General features: G+C 36.5%; 1 protein-coding gene across 9 annotated transcripts in view; it reads left to right on the forward strand.

Annotated features, from left to right (window-relative positions):
• The window catches only part of TANC2 (tetratricopeptide repeat, ankyrin repeat and coiled-coil containing 2), a 363,080-nt gene that overhangs the window by 186,928 nt on the left and 152,722 nt on the right, over positions 1-23,430 (forward strand). For 6 of the 9 annotated variants that reach the window (XM_034641081.1, XM_034641080.1, XM_034641082.1 and 3 more), the window contains one exon: positions 1,497-1,607. The exons of the other annotated variants lie outside the window; for them this stretch is intronic. In XM_034641081.1, coding sequence (XP_034496972.1) covers positions 1,497-1,607 — 111 coding nt within the window. The remainder of the gene's footprint in view (positions 1-1,496; positions 1,608-23,430) is intronic. 9 annotated transcript variants of the gene reach the window in all.

The following is a 23,430-nucleotide window of genomic DNA, read 5'->3' on the forward strand; positions in this document are numbered from 1 at the left end:
TGCTATTCCAAAGCTTACTTTTGTCAGAGAACCATACTGTTAGCACCCTCAGCTCTTGTTGCTATGGAGACAGTAACAGGATTTATTTTGTTTTTTAACATACACTTAAAATATACATACATATCTTAAGATTTAAAATGTGATTTAGTTGCCTGTAGGCTTTGAGTATTGGCACATTTCAAAAGTACTTCTGTATTTTTTAATACTTAATTATTTTTATCCTCCAGAGAAAATAGGGAATTCTGACCATTATAACGACAAAGTTTTATATTACTTTTTACAGGGTCTTTTAGGAATAACTTAGAATCCCCTGTGGATCAGTAATGGATGAGGATTTTTAAGAACAAGCAGAAACTTTTGAAAAAAGTAATGTGATCTTAAGCACTCCCATGTCTTGGACACCTATAGTTATTACACAAATATATAATGCATACAACTCAATTTCAGGTTCAAATGATACTTTTGAACCAGTGTTATGCTGAGCACTTTTACCCTGTTGTAATTTATTTAATGAAACTCAGTTTGAGAGTGTTCAAGTAATCTTCATATTTTAATTTTTAATGTATTAAACTGATTACTTAAATGTGTATCAATAGTGTTCCTTAACTCTTCTCCCTAAAAATCAGTAAATAGTACAAGCCCTTGATAAATAGAACTACGTGAATTATACTTTTTATTTATAAAAAGTGAATTATACTTTTTATTTCATTCGTGAATTATACTTTTTATTACATTCCTTACAAGAATGAATGGATTCCGTGGCATGGAATGTTACTAATCCATAGAAGTCCTGAGTATATGTGCAACTAAATCACCTCTCTTGACCTTTAGCATCCAGTGTCAGACTGGCATGGCCTAGCTCACATCTTAGTCCACTAGCAGTTTTGACTTCTTACCTTAATAGTTGAGCTGTTAGGTGATTGATTTCCTTTTAAGCTAGGTAGATTAATCCTAGTTACAGTATTTATCACAACTGAGTGTCATAGCAGTTATTTCTGGAAAGAAAACCTTTGATTACAATTGTTATAAACAGAGTTTTAAAACTTAGCCCTATACTTTCCTCAGTTCATACCTTTATTTAATGGCAAAGAAAGACAAAATAGCTCTTTGCTTTCTAAAGAGAGAAAGTAGCTAAAGGTGATAGACAATTGCAGCTTAGGCTCACAGTTTTGAATATTAGGTTTTAGCTTTTCCAGTTTGCAGAGACTTTTTAACAAGACCCATCTCCTCTATGAAGAATGCAGTTCATTTTTTTTTTCTGGCACAAAAAAATAGGGTAACCTGATCTGAGTCTGACAGAGTGTGTCGTTCATGTAAGTGCTTCCATCTGTTGCCTGCTGTTCCCCTTACTCATGACCCCTCTATGTTTCTCTCTTTCCCTTCTCCTACCCTGTTTCTCTTTCCTTTTTCTTCCTTCCTTCCTTTCTGTTTTCTTCTCTCTTTCTCTCTCTCCCTTTTCCCTCTCCCTCTCTCTCTGTCTCTTTTTTTGTCCTTAGCCCCTCTGAGGAAGGCAAAGTTTGTTGAGAGCCCACGAATTCCAGAATCCGAGCTTGGCTCACCAACCCTCGCTTCAGCTCAGAAACTGGACGTGGATGCATACTGCCCTGGTAAGCATGCATGCAAAGTGTCTGCTTTGACAGAGGGAGGTTTGGATCAGGCCCATCCAGCAGAGCAGTGTTTTGCATGTATACTATTCATAAAAACATATCCGTAACCTCTTTTGCAACTGATTGCATATTTTCCTTATTAGAACATAGTTTTCCTGAATATCCTTTTTGATTCTTGAAGTAATGATGAGTAAGTATTGAAATCCATTTCAAGGATAATTTTCAAAAGAATTAAAATTATTTTGGTAGATAAATGTTTTCAGGGTGATTTTTGTGATTTGAGATACTTGAACAAAGATTGCTTTGGCCATGTGCAAACAAGAATATTATAGATATGAATAAAAATATTCATTCAACACTAGCCCTTTATATATGACCTACCTTTTCTAACTCCCATTGGATTTCTGGACAGTTACAGAAAATAGTTGTAATGTTGGAAACATTAAACTTAAATTAGAAAAGAAACCTTATAGGTTCCCAATTTGGGCTCCTGGACATTCACTTTTAGAAATACCTCTTCTCATGAATGGCTGGTGAGCACATGTGGGAGTTCACTAAAACCCTTCTCTTGTGGGAGCCAAGCTGAGACAGAGTCATTCTCAATGCTTAGATTCTTGCAAACGGAGAGGAGTTGCCTGGCAACATCCTTTACACTCACTCTACAGTGAGTCTATAGAGCTGTGTCAGAAATGTTCAAAGGTCTAGTTGAGTATCCAGGTCAGAGCTTTAGTAGAGGGCCTTAGAAGACTTGGTTTTAGGTCTTTTGTTTATTCCTGCTCATTAAAATTGATGTTAAACCACAGAAGGAGACCACTACATATTTACAGTATTAGGGGTCAGCAGAATAAAATGATTTTTAGTTCCAGGGAAGGTATCAGTAACTCTAATCTGAAGTATCAGGATCATATAGCTCTGAAGCCAAATAAGACATGTTTAATGGGAAAAGAAAAAAAAAGATAATAGATGAAAACTTGGACCAAACCTCAGAGACATTGATTGTATGGATCAGTTTTAAGTACTGGAAGACCTTGGGGATTTTACTTTCAGGGTGCAGAATCCTGGGTTTCATCCACTGTCGGAGATGACTCTTTTTAAATCAATCGCAGTTATGTATTAGGAACAGCTTTTCCGTGTCTGAAAGGAACAAAACAGCTCTTTAAAAGGCACCCTCGCACTTGGTTAGAAGGATCTTTTTCATGTTTTGAGGTACTGTCACACTTCTTGGGCAATGGAATTGCCCATTTCTTCGTGCGAATTTTAGTATAATAAAGTAAAACAAATAAAAGCACTAATTCCCTATTCCTGCATTGAGTTTTGGGAAAGAAACTCTGTTGGAGGCCTTTTCTTTTCCAGATTTGCAAGTCCAAATGACTGTCAGGGAGACTAATTTTTCACTTCCTGATTGTCCCTCTGACATCTTCAATCCTAGCCATTGTTATCATCAAGAAGCAAGGTAGCTGCTGTTTGTTGGAATGCCAGTGCTGAATCCCTATGAAAAATCTTATCCATATAATTTTTTATGTATATTTCCCACAAATATGAATCTTTGCTCAGTTGGAATTGAACCAAACTAAGCCTCAGTTGAAACTTTCAGAAAGCCAGGAAAAAACTAAACTATGTTGCCAGAATGTTAATTGCCATGCTCCTCAGTCTCGCCTTTTCTTATCTGAACAGATTTAATGCACAGAAACTTCTTAGTGTTTTACTCTTTTATAATGAAGTTATTAAACTTTCCGAAAATACATTTCTACTGAGATAAGATGAGTGACCTGGAGGTTGAAGCTATTATGTTCTACATAGTACCAAAACTTGACAATGAACAGGTGAATTCAGTATACTCACAAAGCAAGCAAATAGTCCATTTCTTTTGAATTTCTCTTACACAGGCTATCTAACAGAACCGTGATCATGTTTATTGTATACTTAGATATAGGCACTCAGTTAAAACTGTTTCTCTTCTTGTCCACCTGCTTTATTCATTATCATATACAAATTTAGGAAAATAGTATGTATATCTCACAGAGACGACAGTCATAAACCGAAGGTTCAAGCAGTGGCTTTCAGATTTCGGCATGCTTCAGAATCACCAGGAAGAGTTGTTTAAATGAAGATTGCTGGGTTCACCCTCAGAATTTCTGATTCAGCAAACCTGGATTAAGTTGAGAATTTGCTTTTCTGACGAATTCCCCGGTGACGCTGAAGCTGCTTGTTGAGGTTCCACACTTTGAGGAACAGCTGGGTTACATGTAGGACTGCTGCAGGGTGCTTACAAGCAGTCCAATGAACAATTCCAGAAAGTCATTCTGGTATTGACTTCTGAGGATGTTGTTTCTGTATTATCTAAACTTAAACCTTTTGATGCCTATACTTTAGGTTGGAAGAATAAAGCTTTTGTGTCTAAGAAATAGATATGTCTTTTTTTGGTTGGTCCTTTTGTTCCTGGTATCTGTGTACCTATGTCTAGTTTTCAGTATTGTCCTACATATAAAAGGAAATTGTGGCTCAAACCAGAACAAGTCATTGATATTTCGCCTGCAAAGTCTAGGGAAAGCTATACTGAGATATAGCAGTTGATCCAGAATATTTGTCTAATAAATTAAGGGATTCAGTCTACATAGCATTAGATTCTAAAATACCTAACTTACATTTTACCATTCCCCAAATCAGATTTGTTGTATGTGGAAAATGTGAGAAAAACACAAGTGAACAGTATGTTTTGGTTCTGTGCTTAAAACCATAGGACGTGATTGATGATGTTACATAACTCACCTACCAGAATGTAGGGGATGTTAAGTGAATTGTGTTTGATAATTGTCTTGCAGTGGGGAAATTAAGACCTAGAGAATTTAAGTGATTTGTGTAGTGTCACAAACAGAATTTATTGTTGAACTCTTGAAGTGGACACTTCAAGAATAGATTGCCCATAATTCTGGTACTGTTTTAATTCCATAAACACCCCTTAACTACCCTTAAAAAAGCAGAAAATTCAGTTTTTACATATGAGACTGGGCTATAATCTATTTTTAGGTTAACCAGCTGATATCAGTGGTTTCAATAAAAATTCCCAAGGTAAGAGAACGGATTCATCCTACACTCTCACTTTCTTGCTTATGGCGTTATTTATTAGCTGTGTGGTTTTAGGCAAGTCACTTAACCTTTCTGAGCTTCAGTTTCCTTGTCTGTAAAAATGGGAACAATAATCTTAAATCAGATTAATACAAAGCACTTAGCGGAAAGCTTGATTCATAGTAAATGCTTATAAATGTTAGCTAATTTTGTTATTATTATAGTGATAATCTTGAAGTATACTACAGGGTGTTAAAGTGTTTTCTAAATAATCGGGGGGGGGAAGATGTAAAGGTTTAGGGTCATTTTTATTTTATTTATTTCATTTTTTTAGTATTTATTTATTTTAGAGAGGGAGCAGGAAGGGGAGGAGCTGACAGAGAGGGAGAGTCTTAAGCAGGTTCCACGCCCAGCATGGAGCCCAACTCGAGGCTCAATCTCAGAACCCTGAGGTCATCTATGATAGGTTTATCTCATAGGGTTGTTAAGATTAAGTAAAATAACATATATGCCAAATGCTTACTTCAGGCAAAATAAACGGTAAGCACCTTTCCTGTTACTGTTGCTCATCATCGTCATTACACTTTGTTTGTTTTCTAAAATTTCTGCAGTGACTTTGTACTGAAATTTTTTAGTTATCGGATGCCACTAAAGGATGGTGATACTCTTTATACCTTTGTTTCTTAAGTTTTTGTATTGGATATTATAATAATACATCAACTGTAGAAACGAATCTTGACACAGATGGCAGGCCAACGCAACAGCTTTATAGGACTTTTGACTACATCTGCAAGGTTAAGGGCCAAAGTCCAGACTGGTGTTCTGAAAATAGACAGGCTTTTATCCACATCGAATACTTACATAGAAATTTGAGATTAATCTTTTTATAATAGATCTTTTAAATCTCTTTAAAAATGGTACTGTCCTTCAAAGGACAGTGTTATTTAAGATGACAACAAGATTAGGATGTATTTGAAACTCAAGGATGGAAGAGAATTTTATGATAGTTATTTGGTACATATTCATATTTATATATTTTTTTTAATTCATAAGGGATTTTTCCTCTGGATTTCGTATCAGCATTGTACATTCCATTGGGCAAGTACAAGCCACTGTAGATAAATGTTTTATAAAAAGTGAGTAATTCCTTGAACCTCTTTTCCCAACTCTTATATAGTTGTGGTCATTTTCTTTAAAAGAAAAGGATGATTTGTTTTTTCATCTTTTTCTTTCCATTTTTTTTCTGAAAACATTATCAAATGTTATCTTTGTTAGGCACGCTTCATTTGTTTTGCTATGAATTTTATACTTAAAATTATATTTTAAAACCCTCTGTATGATTTTTGATGGGCATTTAGATACCAGGAGCCTTTTCTTGTAATTCACATTTTCTTCTATGTTGTGTTTGTATTCCCTATGTCTACTATGTTGTAAACACAGTAAGTGTAAAGCAGGGTTTTTAACCTGACTTAAATTGGTGAGCTTTAGGGGTGCTCTAAACTGCTTATTATACACAAACATGATTCTGTGATGTACATGTGTGCTTCTTCCTTTTTTTAGATTTTGTTTATTTTTGTGAGAGAGAGTGTGTGTGAATGAGCACGTGGTGGGGAGGGGCAGAGGGAGAAGCAGGCTCCCCACTGAGCAGGGAGCCTGATGCGGGACTCAATCCCAGGGTCTGAGCCGAAGGCAGACACTTAACCGACTGAGCCACCTAGGTGCCTGAATGTGTGCTGCTTTCTATAACAGCCTCCCAGAGCAGCCTATGACACATACTTTACCCACCCCAAATAAAGGAGAAAAGAAATACTGTTGTAAAGATTGAAATGAAACAGAAGCTGTTAATGGTATAGCTATTAGAACGTGTGTGTGTGTGTGTGTGTGTGTGGATAGTGGACAGACTTGTAAATGGAATGAAGGGAATAACTGAAAGACAGTGCTGCTCTAATCACAATGTGAAAGTCAATATTAGAAAGGAGAGCTCAGAAGCAGAGAGATAAACTGAACATATTTCAGTTTATTTTAAGTATGAGAAACACTGCCTGATTACTGGTTATGAAAATAAGTATGCCAAAGAACTAGAATATGAATATGAATAGCTTTTCTTGCCCACACTTCCTTATCCACTAGTAAGTTCTTAACATGTTAGAAAGTTATTTCAGTGCACAGATGCTTTGTTGAATAAAATGTTGCATTTTGATCATTTTTAGTTGTTTTCCTGATTTATATCTTATCAGTATTTAAAAGATAGTCTCATCCCACAAACTTTTAGATTAACTTTTCTCAAGATGTTTTGCATCACAAATTCTAAAGACTTGGCCTATGAATGTAGTGCCTAGATCCATAAATTAGATATCCGAAAGAACAGTTTTTCCATTAACTGAAAAACATTTTAACTTACAGTTTTTGAGGCAGTAAAATGCACTGGTTTAGAGTAAGATGCACTAGTGTAGACTACAGACGTTGGAGCCAGAATGCCTGTGTTCAGATATTAGTTCTGTCACTACTTGAGTGACCTCTAGCAAATAACAACCATAAGAAATTAATTTCCTTATCTGTAAGATGGAGCTTATAATATTACCTACACCATAGGAATGCTGCAAAGATGTATTAAAATATGTAAAATAATCAAAACAATTATGTATGTGGTCCATAGTGCTATATAAATCTTAGCTACAGTTATTATAATGTTTTAGAAACTTTAATGCCTTTTATTTAAGAACCCTGTGGGTCAGGCTATCATCCTTTTTAAGAGTACTTTGCAGAGGATAAAATTACACCTTTAGGGGCGCCTGGGTGGCACAGCGGTTAAGCGTCTGCCTTCGGCTCAGGGCGTGATCCCGGCGTTATGGGTTCGAGCCCCACGTCAGGCTCCTCTGCTATAAGCCTGCTTCTTCCTCTCCCGCTCCCCCTGCTTGTGTTCCCTCTCTCGCTGGCTGTCTCTATCTCTGTCGAATAAATAAATACAATCTTTAAAAAAAAATTACACCTTTAACCTGTAGTCATTGGTTGTTTTTACAAGCAATCTATGTATATGTATAGATGCTAAGTTGTGTGGGTTTGGGGTTTTGGTTTTTTTAATGGAAACAGTTTTTCACAGTGGTAGATAGCTCAGGCCCTGGGATCAGACAGGCTTGGATTCAACTCTCGCTGTGGCACATATTAGCTGTGTAACTTTTATTACTTTATCTTTCTAATTCTCTGGTTCCTCGTTTGTAAAATGAAGATAGTAATATCACCTACTCCATAGGGTGTTTGTGATGATTAAATAAGATACATAGTTTACCTAGCTCAGCACCTGGAACATCAGTTATTATAGTCATAATAACTTGTGTCTCACATATATATATTATTATAAATTTATTTCTGAAAATGTAGTTTTATGTTTTTGTCTTCCTAAACTGTACATAAGTTCCTGCAGCCCAACGTCCATGAAAAATTCTGTGGGAAGAAGGAAGGGACAGAAAGGTATTCTTGACTTGTGTTTTGACACCCAACAAACTCGAGATTTATGAATTCTATATGATGTCGCCAGTGCCATCCTTTATTTCTAAGTCACTTAAAATCTTCCTTGTCTTTTTGTTTGTGTTTTTCCTTATCTAGAAGTTATGCATTATAACATTTACGCTTATGAGACTTGTGGGAAGTGTTGGTTAAATTCTATTTATTTTCACTGAGTACCCTTGAAAATAGATCCTGTATTAGTGATCTATTGCTATAAAACAAATTACCATAAAACTTAGTAGCTTAAAACAGCAGCACTTGTTATCTCACAGTTTCTGTGGGTCAAGAATTTAGATACAGTTTAGCTTCTTTCTGTGGCTCAGGGTCACTCATAAGCTGCAGGTCAAGTTGACAGCCTGGGCTATAATCATCTCAAGGCTCAACTGGGGAGGGATCCTCTTTCAAGTTTATGTATATGGTTGTTGGAAGGATTTGGTTCCCTATGGGTTGTTGAACTGAGGGTCTTAGTTCCTCACTAGCTTTACAGCCCGAGGCCACCTTCAGTTCATTTCCATGTGGATTTCTCCATAGGGCACCTTACAACATGTCAGCTTGCTTCATGAGAGCAAGCCAGCAAGAGGCAAAGTGAGTGCAAGCAAGATGAAAGTGATGGCCTTTTATAGTATAATCTCAAAAGTAATGGGGCACCTTGCTGGTTCAGTTGGAAGAGCATGCAACTCTTGATCTTGGGGTTGTGAGTTTGAGCCCCACGTGGGGTGTAGAGATTACTTCAATAAATAAAACTTTTTTAAAAAGTGACATCCTATCAGTTTTCGCCATATTCTGTTTGTTTGAAGCAAGTCACTACATCCAATCCACACTCAAGGGAGTAAATTGGAATTTTGAGGAAAATTGTTTAAATGAAGCAACAAATTTTTCCTTTTTCTACATACTTGTTATGTGCCATTCCATGGTCTGGAAACATAAATCTTTCTCATCCTTGCATTCCAGTAGAAAAATTCCATATATTCCTAGTATCCATCCTTTTTATATTCAGAAATTTCCTGCTGTGCTTCTTATAACTATCTGTAGGTCTTCCCCCTTGCTTTATCTGTACAGATTATTTACAGATTACAAATTATTAATCTGTACTGTTAAGCAATTTATAATCAATGCTACTATACCTTTAAGTTTACTGTAATGTGTTTTGACTTTTATAGAAAAATATGTTCAATGAAAATAACTAATATAAAGTTATTTATGCCACTTTCACGAGGTTTGGGCTTGGAAAAATCTGTCTTGTGGTACCATATTAAGATTCTGAAGCTGAAGCTAACATTTGTGATTTGTTTTTCTTGATCAACATAGAAAAGAAGAATAAAGAACAAAGATAACTTACCATCCTTCACTATTCAAAAAATTTTTTTCAGGGGCGCCTGGGTGGCACAGCGGTTAAGCGTCTGCCTTCGGCTCAGGGCGTGATCCCAGCGTTGTGGGATCGAGCCCCACGTCAGGCTCCTCCTCTATGAGCCTGCTTCTTCCTCTCCCACTCCCCCTGCTCGTGTTCCCTCTCTCGCTGGCTGTCTCTATCTCTGTCGAATAAATAAATAAAATCTTAAAAAAAAAAAAATAAAAAATAAAAAAAAAATAAAAATAAAAAAAAAATTTTTTTTCAAAGTATAATATTATTCCTTACCAAGATATAGCCAGTATTTAAACATATTTGTGCTAAAAAACATGCACAAACCACATACAGTATGGAAGATCACTATATCCAGTTATCATCTTAGGTTGTATTTACTGTATTAGAACAGCTATTCTTACTTAGCACAGGATTTCCTAAACTGTGATCCAGGGAACTGAGATGTTAGTTTATGCTACATGAACTGCACTAAACTACAAGATCTAGGAATGTGGGATTTGTCCAGCTTTTTCATCACTGTATCTCTAGCACTCAGACCAGGACTGTTATATAATATTTAACAAATACTAGATGAATAAGTGGTCCACTATAAAATTATAGCAACTACTAAAAATTGGAACATTTTACAAATAAGGAAAATAGTAGAATAAAAGATAGAGGTAAATTCTAGAGATAAGTAATAGATACTAAGGAGTATATGAAACATACTCAAAATCTCATAAGAGCTACTGTGTCAGATACCATGTACACACCAATCAAAACTCAGCAGATTGCTTGGAAACTATTAGAATGATTTGAGGAAGAGTTTGTGTTACAAGCATATCTTTTGGCATTAGACAAGCCAATCCTTGAAGAAAGGACAGCTACTGCAAGTACCCAGCTTTAGCTGGATTCTCCACTCCTCATCTTTCAATTGACTCAGGGAGATTAAAAGAAAATACCACATTTAAACAACTGAAGGGGCACCTGTTTGGCACAGTCGGTTAAGCATCCAACTTGGTTTCCACTCAGGTGATGTTCTCAGGGTCATGAGATCAAACCTGTGTTGGGTCCATGCTCAGTGAGGAGTCTGCTTAGGGGTCTCTCTCTCCCTTTGCCCCCCCCCACCCCTGCACTCTCTAAAATAAATAAATCTTAAAAAAAAAAAAACAACAACAACAACTGAAGAACGTATTAAATTCTTGTATTCACCAAAAAAAAAGTTCATAGGAGCTGACCCAGGAGAGTACATTCTAGACCAATTCCCTGCTTTCTTCCATAATACTTCAGCTTTCCATTTCACATTGTCAAATGTACCAATCACTACCCTTCCTTGTTGAAGTTTCTCTAGACTCTGAGGTCATACTGCTCATTCCTTTAAAGGTTTTAGCTACTGGTTCACCAGAATTCCTGCTATCCTATGCATTTTGTGTTTAAAACGCCCCTGCCACTTTTAAAAAATATATTTATTTAAGTAATCTCTACTCCCAGTGTGGGGCTCAAACTTACAACCCAGAGATCAAGAGACGAATGCTCCACTGACTGAGCCAACCAGGCACCCCTCCCCTGCTGCTTTTCATACAACTATCTGTAGGTCTTTCCCAGTCTGTACTGACTGTTACAGTACAGTGAAATAATTCTCTCTAGAATGGTGCTTTTCTCTTTAAGTCTGTGTGATTATATCATGTTATGTTAATGTGCAATTTCTAGAATAAATCCCAGATTTGGAAGTCAACAGAGAGTAAATTTGTTATTTAGACAAACATGAGTTTTGAGGATAATACTTTTCTTACTGTGACCAGTGTATCCATACCTAGCTTTCCACATTAGAGTAAATTGTGCTATGGATGAGGAAATTCAGGCCAATAGGGGAATAATATGGAGAATACTGCATTACAGAAGTAATGCTTTCTTACCGTAATTTGTATCTCAAATGTATGTCTATTCAAAGCAGACGTTAGAAACCTCAGTTTAAAACCCAAAGGGACACTCAGTGAGAAACATTGGTCTTAGAGATTTCAGTGAAGCATTTAAGTTTCTTGAGCTTGTCAAATATTGCTTTTTATAGCAGCCAAATAGTCATCACCGTACATCATTGTGCACATACTACTTCTTGTACATTGGGGGCAGTTTTGTAGGCAAGGAAACACTACTCTAAGTGTTGCCAGCAGTGAGTACTTTCTATATATCCTGTCTCTGCAGTGATTCCTGCTTCAGTGGGAGAGAATCAGAAATAGAGTATTGTGATAGAAGATTATTAGCATTTTAAAAGCCTGTGTTTTTTTTAGCTAAGTGCCAAGCTAATGAATTAAACAATATGCGGAGTCCCAGGACACCTGGGTGGCACAGTCAGTTGGGTGTCTGACTCTTGATCTTAGCTCAGGTCTTGATCTTCAGGTTGTGAGTTCGGCCCAGTGTTGGCTCCACTTAGAAAAAAAAAATGCAGAGTCCCTAATCTTTTAAAAATTTAATTTCTAAATAGCAAAAGGGAGAACAACTATGTAGGTGTATGTGTGGGTGACTTTTTTGCCCACTTATAAATGTCTAAGTTATTAATAAAAGACTACAGGATTATTAAAGATTAGATAAATTTACTTACTGTTTTTTAGGGAGCATATTTGTAAAAAAATTTCCCGGCTTTTCTGAGATATAATTGTATAACATTGTGTAAGCTTAAGGTCTTATATGTATACATTGCAGAATGATTGCTGATGAAATTTATGGGCAGTATCTCCAGAAAATTACACCTACATACAAAATTTTGCATAGCGTCTGGGGTTTCAAAGAAATTAATAAAACATTTATGTTTCTTGCCTTATTATCTGAAAACTAGTCTGAACAAACCAAAGTTAATAAGAAAGACTAGCTGAGTGATGGACATTGGGGAGGGTATGTGTTGTGGTGAGCGCTGTGTATTGTGTAAGACTGATGAATCACAAACCTGTACCCCTGAAACAAATAATACATTATATGTTAATAAAAAATTTTGAAAATAATTTAAAAAAAACAAAGACTAGAGTATTCTAACAAATTTGCATTATTTCTAACTCCTATTCCATACCCTAAAGCAAGGCATCTAAATACTCCTCTCTGTAACTGAGAGCTTCCCTAGAAGTCGATTCGTTAGCTTAGGCCCTAGGTGAGTAAATTGAAGAAGGCAGTAATTTGGAAGAGAAGGAAGTGTAAGTTGGAGAGATTCAGACACTTCCATTTTCAAGAGATGGGGTCCTATAATTAAAGATTCCTTAGATTTTTATGTACCTACCCCAACTTAAGCAAATTTTTCCTCAGTTGAGGATTGACAGTGACTTCTGTCTTTGATAGCATAACATGGATCTAGTTTTCCCATCTATCTCCAGGGACCATTCATCCCTACTTTTCTGTCCTCTGGAACATTCTGAGAGGTAGTCTCAGAACTATGGAAAACATTTTAGACTACCATCTTAGCCTCCAAACTTATATCTAACCTTTAAATAGTAGACAGATTTTTCTAGGCACTTAATCAAAAACCTGTTTGGCAAGCACATTTTTAAAAATTAGGATTAGAATGCCCTCTTGCTGGCTGTACACTTTGCAGTTCAATATACATTTTTATCATTTCCTACTACCATTAGCCCAGCCATGACAGGCATATTATAACTGCTTGTATCCTGAAGGTATTTGAGTTTGCAATCTCTGCCATGGGTTACTGGGAGTTGTTTTTTTAGGAGGTGCAAAGAAGCACTGGAGGATAGAAGAATGAAAATTTCCTTTATTCTCTCCCTATTAAAGCATACAATTTCAGGGGGTTCACAGACTTCCAAAAGAGCAGGTAGCAGAGGACCTCAGATCAAGAGTTCCTGATTTAGGTCCTTTATTAGCTTCCATATGTTACCATTTAGAATATCATTTGTTATTAGCTACTGTGGTTAGCTGTACCAGGAGAAAATACCATGTATGATTGAACAGTTGAAATGTGAAGTTACTTTGAAAAGAAAAGAACTAAGGAGACTGTCCTCAACCAATAACTTCTGTTGGTGTTAGGGAAATATTTGCCATCTCCAGTGCTGTGATCATCAGATGACTCATTCTTGTAGCTCTTCCACTGCTCTCTCCTTCCTCCATCTCTACCAATCATCGTCCCATAGACACTAGCTGTTTTCTACCACAGTTTTACAAGATTATATTAAGAATTATCTTAAGAGATCAACTATAGTACGTAACCCCATCACCTTTACCACTATTACTTTTGTTTATTATTTCTGCTAATTTGTTTGTCTTTTCATACCCCTAATTATTTTTGTGTGCTGGATTTAATATTTGAAAATATTTGTAGAAATAACCTGAAGATAGGATGATTATTTTTTTTTCCTCCAGAGAAGATTTGTATTTGCTTCTGCCACCTGGGACCAGTTTGATCCAAGTTCAGAGTTTGTGGTTTCCCAGGCCAATCAGATGTCATGGTCAGAATTACAAGGCCTAGTTTACTTCTGGTTTATCTTTACCTAATCCGCCCCCCCAGGGTACAGTTAAGGGTCTCAACCCAAAGTGTAGGTTGCTTTACTAGATTTCCTACTCTTGGCAGATCCTAGGCTCCAGTTTTGTTCCCCTGACCTTATGAGACAGACAGAAGCACAGCTTAGCCGTGCAATCATTTCTTCCCTGTTAACATATGCTCCCAGTTAAAGTGGCCATCGGTGCTGAGCGAGATCTCCATTCTGGATTTTCGTCTTCTTCCTGTTCTTGTCTTTTGATTTATCAGCATCTTGTTAGGTTTTTAATGCTTTTAAAAAGATTTTTAAGTTATATTTTGCCCAGTTTGTATTAGTTGTCATCAGCTAGAGGGTCTCCAGTTACTGAAAGGTCCCTGCCACCACCATTTCCTTTAGGGGCAGAGGGGGAAATTCTAGCATTTATATTTTTAGACTGCATTACACATTCTAAAGTGTTTAAAAAGAACATATTAATTTTGCATTCTGTGCTCTCCATGAAGATAATGGGAACAGACTGTATACTAAAACAGTCTTAGAACTACCTCTTTGAATAAACCAGTCTCCTTAAGTTCTAGGAGCTATAGAATAAGAAATTGAAATGGTATTATTAGCCAGATGATTACTTGAAATATAAAGAAGTTCCATTTTCAAACAAGCTTTTAGAGTTGATTCATGGTCTCTTTGAGCAAGTTGTCTCCTATTTGGACTTGGAAACTAAATCTCAGATTTGTATTTTGCATCAAAATTTTGCAAGTTTTGCCTATTGTGGTTATAGGACCCTTGATACTAAATTGTTGAAAAACTTGGCCTTTCTGCTTCTGATCTCAATCTGGCCTCATTTGACCTGTTACCATTAGCTTAGAGAGGAAACTGTCTGCTTTATCCAGCCACAAATCTCAAATGTATTTCATTGATCATTGAGATAAGTTCAACATTATTATGTTTTCTGCTTTTATCTTAACTTCTACAGTAGCCATATAAGTTCAGTTATAAATGTGAGCAGATGAAACTGATGTTTCTGTTGTTGCCAGGAAAAAAATTAAATAGGGAATAGGAGTCATCATGCAAAATGATTAGAGAATTTCTTTTCATGTTTGAAGAGGATCATGAGAAATAAGCTTACTACAGTCTGGCTTTCTATTGCTTGGCTCTGTTGCAAACCAATTTAAAAGGAATGTTCTTATCTGCTGGTTAATGTTTTATTAAAACATCGGGTTTCAAAAGCCACACAATGCATTTTTGTATTTACCACAAAATGACTAGTGTATATATATAAAGAGAGAGGACTTACCCTTCTATTAATCCATGTAAATCATCTTCGGATACTCTTAGAACAGAAGGCCACCCTTAAAATCTAAAAGTATTATTTATTCTATATAAATAATTTTTCTATTTATAAGTCTTAAAGAACATTGGTTCGAATTCATATATGTAAAAGTAAAACTTCATTTCAGTCAAGGACATAAAATATGGCTGCTGTTTTCTGGTATCTTAACAGAACAATGATGCTGATTTTCTTTGTTAAAATTCTATACAGTGAGTTCTCTGATACAACAAATGTCTCATCTGGCCCCTAACCAAGTAACATTTTTTATAATGGCAGAGTAAATATGCTGCTTGCCCTAGGGAAAAGAAAGAGTTAAATGGTAGGTGAATAATCATGGCATTTTTCCACTGAAAGATTTTAAATAATTATTCCTCAATCATTTCTTCTCAAGGATCCAATCAAGAAAAGATAAACACTAAAATTATCAAAAACACCCATCTGGACAATTTAATACATTTTCTCCCTTATGCTTACAGTTATATCCACACTGCTTCCTGTAGTGACTAGTACATAGTAGATGTTCATTCAGTGTGTGTTGAATGAATGAAATGAACCCAAAAAGGCAGGGGAAGGCAAAACGAAACAATATGTTATAAATTTGTGTAAATGACCTAGATTTCTCCCTACTAAGAATATATCTTTTCACTTTCTGATTTGCTACGAAGGGGTTCATAAGCTTGAAGAACTGGAGCTATATAATAAACCAGGAGCTCAGTTTTGGGAGAATGTGGCAGAGCCCCTGTGCCGGCTTTAGCACTTACTGTGACAAATAACAGCCCTGATTTAAACAGCCACCCATTGTCCAATGTTCATTAGAAAAGGAAAAAGTTTAGGTAATCATTTAAGAACTAAGTAATGAAAATATAACCAGGTTTGCTTTGGGCCAAGCTAATCATAGGTTTTATAACTCTGTGAGAGAAAAAGAATGGGTTTCTTTATTTGATTAAATGTGGTACAAATTTCTGAGTTTTGAAATAGATGAGAACAAGTGGTTTATAATTAGCAGATCATAAAGGAAAATGTAAACAGCTCAATGTGAAAATGCTAAGAGAATGTGGAGAATTAGGAGAGTCTATACACTGAGACTCTGTGTAGCCTGCCATGTTTGGGATGTAGATTAGGGGTTTGGATGCATTAGCTATTAACCATTCATTTCTTTTTTTTTCCCATTATGTTCAGTTAGCCAACATATAGTACATCATAAGTTTTTGTTGTAGTGTTCAATGATTCATTAGTTGAATATAACACCCAGTGATCATCCCAACAGGTACCCTCCTAAATACCCATCACCCGATCACCCCACAGGTATTCATTTCTTTACAGTTTTAGTCATTGTCTAATCCCTCTGTGGTTTGACTGCTTTTAAACAGAAGACACTTTTTTTTGCAAATATAAAGTGTAAACCATCTCTGAAAGGAGAAATTGGTGTCATCAAGGAAAATAAGGATGAAAATGTTCAGCACTTGCTTTTTTGCAGCATCCTATTTCTTGCCTGCATTGTATTTCTTACATAGTTTAATTTACTATGATTTAATTAATTGATTGATTGATTTTCTGTTTTTCCTCCATGAGACTATAACCTCCTTAAGAATAGGAGTTATGCTCTTTGTTCATAAATGTGTATGTAACGCTTTACACAGTGCTGGACACACAAAGTATTCTGGTAAATATTTCTTGAGTTAATGAATGCTTTCCTATATTCTCTGTCATCAGGCGGATATTGTTAAAGATAACAGTAGGGGCTCCTGGGTGGCTGGTTAAGTTGGTTAAGTGTCTGCCTTTGGCTCAGGTCATGATCCCAGGGTCCTGGGATCGAGCCCCTTGTCGGGCTCCCTGCTCAGCAGGGAGCCTGCTTCTCCCTCTCCCTCTGCTCCTCCCTCTCCCTCTGCTGCTCCCTCCGCTCATGCGCTCACATTCTCTCTCTCTGTCAAATAAATAAAATCTCTTTAGAAAAAGATAAAAGTAAATAAAATAACCATACAAACAATTCATATTCAGCAATCACATATTTCCTGGCAAAATAATGAGGTGGTGGAGAACACAGGCTCAGGAGCCAGACAGCATGGATGTCAGTATTAACTCTGTCACTGATCTAACTCTGTAACCATGGGCAAGCAAGAACTTAATCTCCATGTGCCTCCCTTTTGCCATCTGTATGGTAGCGAACATTGTGAAGATCAAGTGATTTAATACATATAAAGCACTTAGACAAGTACTAGACACTAATAGCCCAATAAGTATTAGTTATTGTTGTTATTAATGCTAGTACTACTATCAATATTATTATTCTAGGAATATATTTAAAACACTCTTTTAGAACAACATTAAGGATGCTGCATTTAATCCATCTTGAACTTAGAGCTCTATATTTTTGTTGAACTGGTAAGTCATGTAGAATTTGAATCTGAAAATCCTTCCCTCGGCTCTTTTTCCCTAACTCTACTGTTACAAAACCAATTTCATCCATTATAAGAATTTTGAGTATAGCCTCCTCCAAGAGCCTTCTTGCCTCCTTTTCCTGCCTCCACCCTTCCAAGACAAGTTTCATTGTTTTCTTTCTCTGTGGTCCCCAGTACTTCCTTTATTTATAAAATATTTCTTGTATTCATTGGCTTCTCTCTATGCATATGTCATTGCTCTGCTTTAAGTTATTACCTGGTACAAGAGCAGTGGCCAAGTAATTTTTAATTTTATACTAAACTTTGAAATACATATAACATTGTTTCTTTTTTCATAATTCTAGACTTCTTTCTTGGAAGAAAAAACAGATATTGTGAATATTGTTTTATTCTCAAACCCAGTATCCTTAATACATTTTCTGTAATTTTAAAAAATTAAACTATAAATACAGAAAGGCACACAAATCATAATTATATAGTCTTGATGAAATTCTCTGGAGCAAACACACCCATCTAACCACTGCCTAAATCAAAATATAGAACATTACCAGCACTTTAGAAGTTTTCCTCATGCTTTCCCCGCATCATTATCCACTCTATAAGTATAACCACTATTACGACTGCCATTCTGTTATTTCCTTTCCCCATTTTCACACTTTGTACTTAGTATGTATTCTTTTGAATCTCTCTTCCTTTGTTCAATAGTATATTTGTGAGATTCTCTTTTATTGCTGTCATAGTTCGTTGTGTATCCACTATTGATGGATATTTTCAATTTTGGCTATTATGAAAAATTCTTCTGTGAATATTTGTTACATATATTTTGATGCACCTATGTATACTTTTCTTTTTGGTATCTACCTAGCAGTGGATATGCCAGAATTTCATATGTTAAGCTTAAAATTTTTCCCAAATTTAATGCTACCAATTTACATTCCCACCAGCACAGCAGTATTTGATTTTTTTTACCCTGTATTGTCAGGGTTGTTTGTTCATTTCTTTTGTGTGCTATTCTGCACTGTACATATGCAGTGGTATCTCACTGTGGTTTTGATTTTCATCTCCCAATAAATGTTGAACAGCTCTTCATATGTTTATTGGCCATTTGGACATACTCTTTTGTAAATTCTTGTATAGATTTTTTTGTTCCTCTTTTGATAGTGTTGTCTTTATTTTTCTTATTGAGTTGTATGGATTCTCTATATATTCTAGAGAGAAGCCCTTTGTTGGACATATGAATTAGAGATATGTAGGGAGTTTGCCTTTTTACCATCTTAGTGGTGTCTTTGGTGAACAGAAGTTTGTCTTATTAATAAACTTCACTAAAAACCAGTCCTCTTTTGTGATTAAGTGCCTTTTGTGTCCTGTTTAAGAAGTCTTTGCCTAGTACTAGGTCATGCAGATATTCTATTAGTTTATCTTTCAGGAAATTTATTGTTTTACCTTTCGTATTTGGGTCTATAATCCATATGGAATTGGAGTTTTGTATGTAGTATGATGTAGGGGTAGGTTTTATTTTTATTTATATCGTATTGATCCATCATCAATTATTGAAAATATCATCCTGTTAATAAAATATGGCAGTGGCTCACCCTTGTCCTAAATAAGGTGAATTATATATGTATAGATATGCTTCTTGATTCTTTATTCTGTTGTGTTGGTCTTTTTATCTATGCTTTTGTCAGTCATACTCTGCCTTAAGTGCTTTAACACTATATTAAATCTTGATATTAAGTAATAGAAGTCATTCTTCTTCAAGTTTTCTTTACTATTCCTGGACCTTGCCATTTCCTAGTAAATTTTAGAATCTTTTAGTGCTTATGGTGCTGTATTCTTTATCCAGTGTTCTGGGAGCAAAGCCTAATGCATAAGTACACTCCTCCCAAATAGCCAAAATAAAATAAGAGCTGTAAATTTAAATAGTTTTAATCGGCAGAGAATGTATGAAAATCGTATGATTTATTTTGTGTAAAATAGTCTTAGAGTGATCATCTCATTTTGTTTATCATATTCCAAATTCATCATTATTAAAGAAGTCACAGTAGAATTCCATTCAAAGAAAGTACTATCTTTGTTTACAGACATACCTTAATTGGGTGTGTTTGGTTATGAAAATGCCTGGATGGTCATGGATGAAACAAAAAGATGGGTAAAACATTTGGTATGAAGAAGAGGAATTTTTTTTTTTAAGATTCTATTTGTCTGTTTGAGAGAGAGAGAGCACGAGCTGGGGTGGGAGATGCAGAGGAAAAGGGAGAGGGAGAAGTAGATAGACTCCCTGCTGAGCACGGAGCCCACCACGTGGCTTGATCCCAGGACACCAAGATCATGATCTGAACCGAAGTCAGATGCTTACCCAACTGAGCTACTCAGGCTCCCCAAGAGAAATTTTGACACCAAATATTTGGTAGGAGGATTTAAAAGGAATTTTGAGAATTATGAGAGCAGGTACTCTGGGTAGAGGGGTTGTAGGGAGTGATGCCAGCAACATGGTAAGAGACTGGAATCAAGGATGACAGTATAATCTGGGGTTAAGAGCTTGAGCTCTAGATCCAGATTGCCTGGGCAGCCGCTCACTAACCATATGAATTTGGGTAAGTTACTTATTGTTTTTATGCTTTACTTTCCTTATTTGTAAAATAGGGATAAGAGTACCTACCCTCATAAGGCAGTAATAATGAATTATAACTCATTATTAAATGAGTTAATATGTATTATAAAATACTTAGAAGCAGTCCCTGGCATATAGTTAATCTTCATATGTGCTAGCTGTTGTTAAAATTAATAAAAGATAATCTGTTATCATCTGAGATGTATTATATTTTTATTTGAGTTGTTCTATGCCTTGATATATTTCCCCACCTTTGACATACACATTGCATCCCCAGTAAGTCTTGTGTAAGGCCAAGGTGTGTTGAAGACTGAAAAGATTATTAGATTCTAGGGGCACCTGGGTGGCACAGTTGTTAAGTGTCTGCCTTCAGCTCAGGGCGTGATCCCGGCATTATGGAATCGAGCCCCACATCAGGCTCCTCCGCTATGAGCCTGCTTCTTCCTCTCGCACTCCCCCTGCCTGTGTTCCCTCTATCTCTGTCAAATAAATAAATAAAATCTTTAAAAAAAAAAAAAAAGATTATTAGATTCTAGTAATGTAGACAACAAACCCCACACTCAGGAAGGAAACAATCTAAAGACAAACTTCATTGTAAGACAGAAATTGAAGTAATTCTGGGAATCCTCAGAAATAACAGATTGGGGGCACCTGGGTGGCACAATCAGTTAAGCTTTTGCCTCAGGTCATGATCCCAGGGTCCTGGAATCCAGCCCTGCATCTGTAGGGAATCTGTGCTCAGCAGGGAGTCTGCTTCTCCCTCTTCCTCTGCCCCTCCCCTCCTCATGCGCTCTCTCTCTCTCTCTCTCTCTCTCTCTCTCTCTCTCTTGTTCACTCTCACACACTTTCTCTCTCAAAAGAAAAAAAGAACAGATTGGACACTCCGTGTTGAGAGTACATCCAGTTTGACAAATTTTAAAGGGTAAGGTGATTTCTAGCTGTTTCAGGGTTTCTCAGCCCCAGTACTGTTGACTGTTGAGGCTAGAGAATCCTTTGTTATGGGGAACTCTCTTGTATAATGTATTATGTTTAACAGAATTCCTGGTTTCTATCTACTAGAGCTTATGTTTACCCAAAACCTTGTACATGTATGTTCATAGTCGCTTTATTCAGACTATCCAGAAACTGGAAACAACCGAAATGTCCTTCAGGGGGTAAATGGTTAAACAAAATGTGGTACATCTACGCAATGTTTTACTACTACTCAGAAATAAAAAGGAGCAAACTATTGAAACAGGCAGCAATTTGAATGGATCTTAAAAGCATTATGCTGAATTTTTTAAAAGTCAACCTCAAAAGTTTACATACTGTGTAATTTCTTCTGTATGATATTCTCAAAATCACAAAATGGCTCACAGAACCCAGGAAAACACTTTTGAGTATCACCAGTTTATCATAAAGGATATTTGTTTTTTTTTTTTTTTTAAGTAAGTTCCATGCCCTGCGTGGAGCCTGACACAGGGCTTGAACTTATGACCCTGAGATCAAGACCTGAGCTGAGATCAAGAGTCGAATGCTTAGGGGCGCCTGAGTGGCACAGCGGTTAAGCGTCTGCCTTCGGCTCAGGGCGTGATCCCGGCGTTGTGGGATCGAGCCCCACATCAGGCTCCTCAGCTACGAGCCTGCTTCTTCCTCCCCCACTCCCTCTTGCTTGTGTTCCCTCTCTCGCTGGCTGTATCTCTCTCTGTCAAATAAATAAAATAAAATAAATCTTTAAAAAAAAAAAAAAAAGAGTCGAATGCTTAACCGACTGAGTCACCCAGGTGCCCCTCATAAGGGATATCTTAATGATACAAATGAACAGTCAGATGAGGAAGTATGTAAGGGGGGGGGTCCAGAAAAGCCCTGAGCACGGGAGCTTTGGTCCTTGTGGAGTTTAGGTGCACCATCTTCCCAGTATGTGGATGTGTTCATCAACCTAGAAGCTCTCCAAACCTCATTGTTAAATATTTTCATGGACGTTCCATTATGTAAGCATGATTGAGTAATCATTGACCATGGCTGATTAACTCAATCTTCAGCCCCTTTTCCCCTCCCTGTAGGTTGGGGAATGGGTGTGAAAATTCCCCTCTAATAACATGGTTGATTCTCTGATAACTAGCCACCATCCTGCAGCTGTTTATGACCCACTAAGAGTCACCTCAAAAGGGCTTATGAAAAACTAAAGATGCTTCTCTCACCATTGTCACTCAGGAAATTCCAGGAGTTTAGGAGCTGTGTTCCAACAACTGGAAAAAGGACCAGATATGTATTTCTTCTTTTTTTTTTTTTTAAGGTTTTAAAATATTTATTTGTCAGAGAGAGCGGACACAAGCAGGGGGAGTGGCGGGCAGAGGGAGAAGCACACACCCCACTGAGCAAGGAGCCTGATGTGGGACTCGATCCCAGGACCCCGGGATCATGACCTGAGCCAAAGGCAGACACAACCTACTGAGCCACCCAGGTGTCCCCAGATATGTATTTCTTATTATGTCACCATATCACATATAAGCAATATGCTTTAAAAAAAAAAAAAAAAGAAAGAAAGAAAAGAAAATGAAATGGAGCCCCAGAATATCTAGAGGTCAGGAATCTGCTAAGAAAAATTTGGAAAAGCTTAGCTAGTTAAATCTATAGAAGGGGAAAAGGGTAATTAATCAATTTGAATATAGCAGTTACCTTTTTTCTCAAGGCTTTCATTCTTGGGCTGGGGAGGGGCAAGCAAGGACTGTGTGAACTTAAATATTTGTGAATAAAAATAACCCTATAGATTCTATTAAATCTGTTCTGTGGCAGAGAAATCTATTTTTGTTGACTCTCGGAGAGGAAGTAGGGAAGAAAAAATAGAGCCTTTTTTTCTACTCCGACATAAATTCAGTGAAAGTTCTATATCGATTTTCCACAGATGGAACACTGGAGTTCAATGATAGTATACAAAAATATATGTATTGTCCCTTCCTCTGACCTGCAGCTTATAACTTTAGTATAGAAGTTAAGATAAATGTAAACTGAATAATAACAATGTAAATCACACTTTCTTGCCATATAGAGTGTTTTTAACGTGGAAGACTGAATATCCTAAAAAATTAAGAAGCTATTATGCTTTGGCATCAAACCATATTA

Source organism: Ailuropoda melanoleuca, chromosome 13, assembly GCF_002007445.2.
Source record: "Ailuropoda melanoleuca isolate Jingjing chromosome 13, ASM200744v2, whole genome shotgun sequence".
NCBI classification, from domain to species: Eukaryota; Metazoa; Chordata; class Mammalia; order Carnivora; family Ursidae; genus Ailuropoda; species Ailuropoda melanoleuca.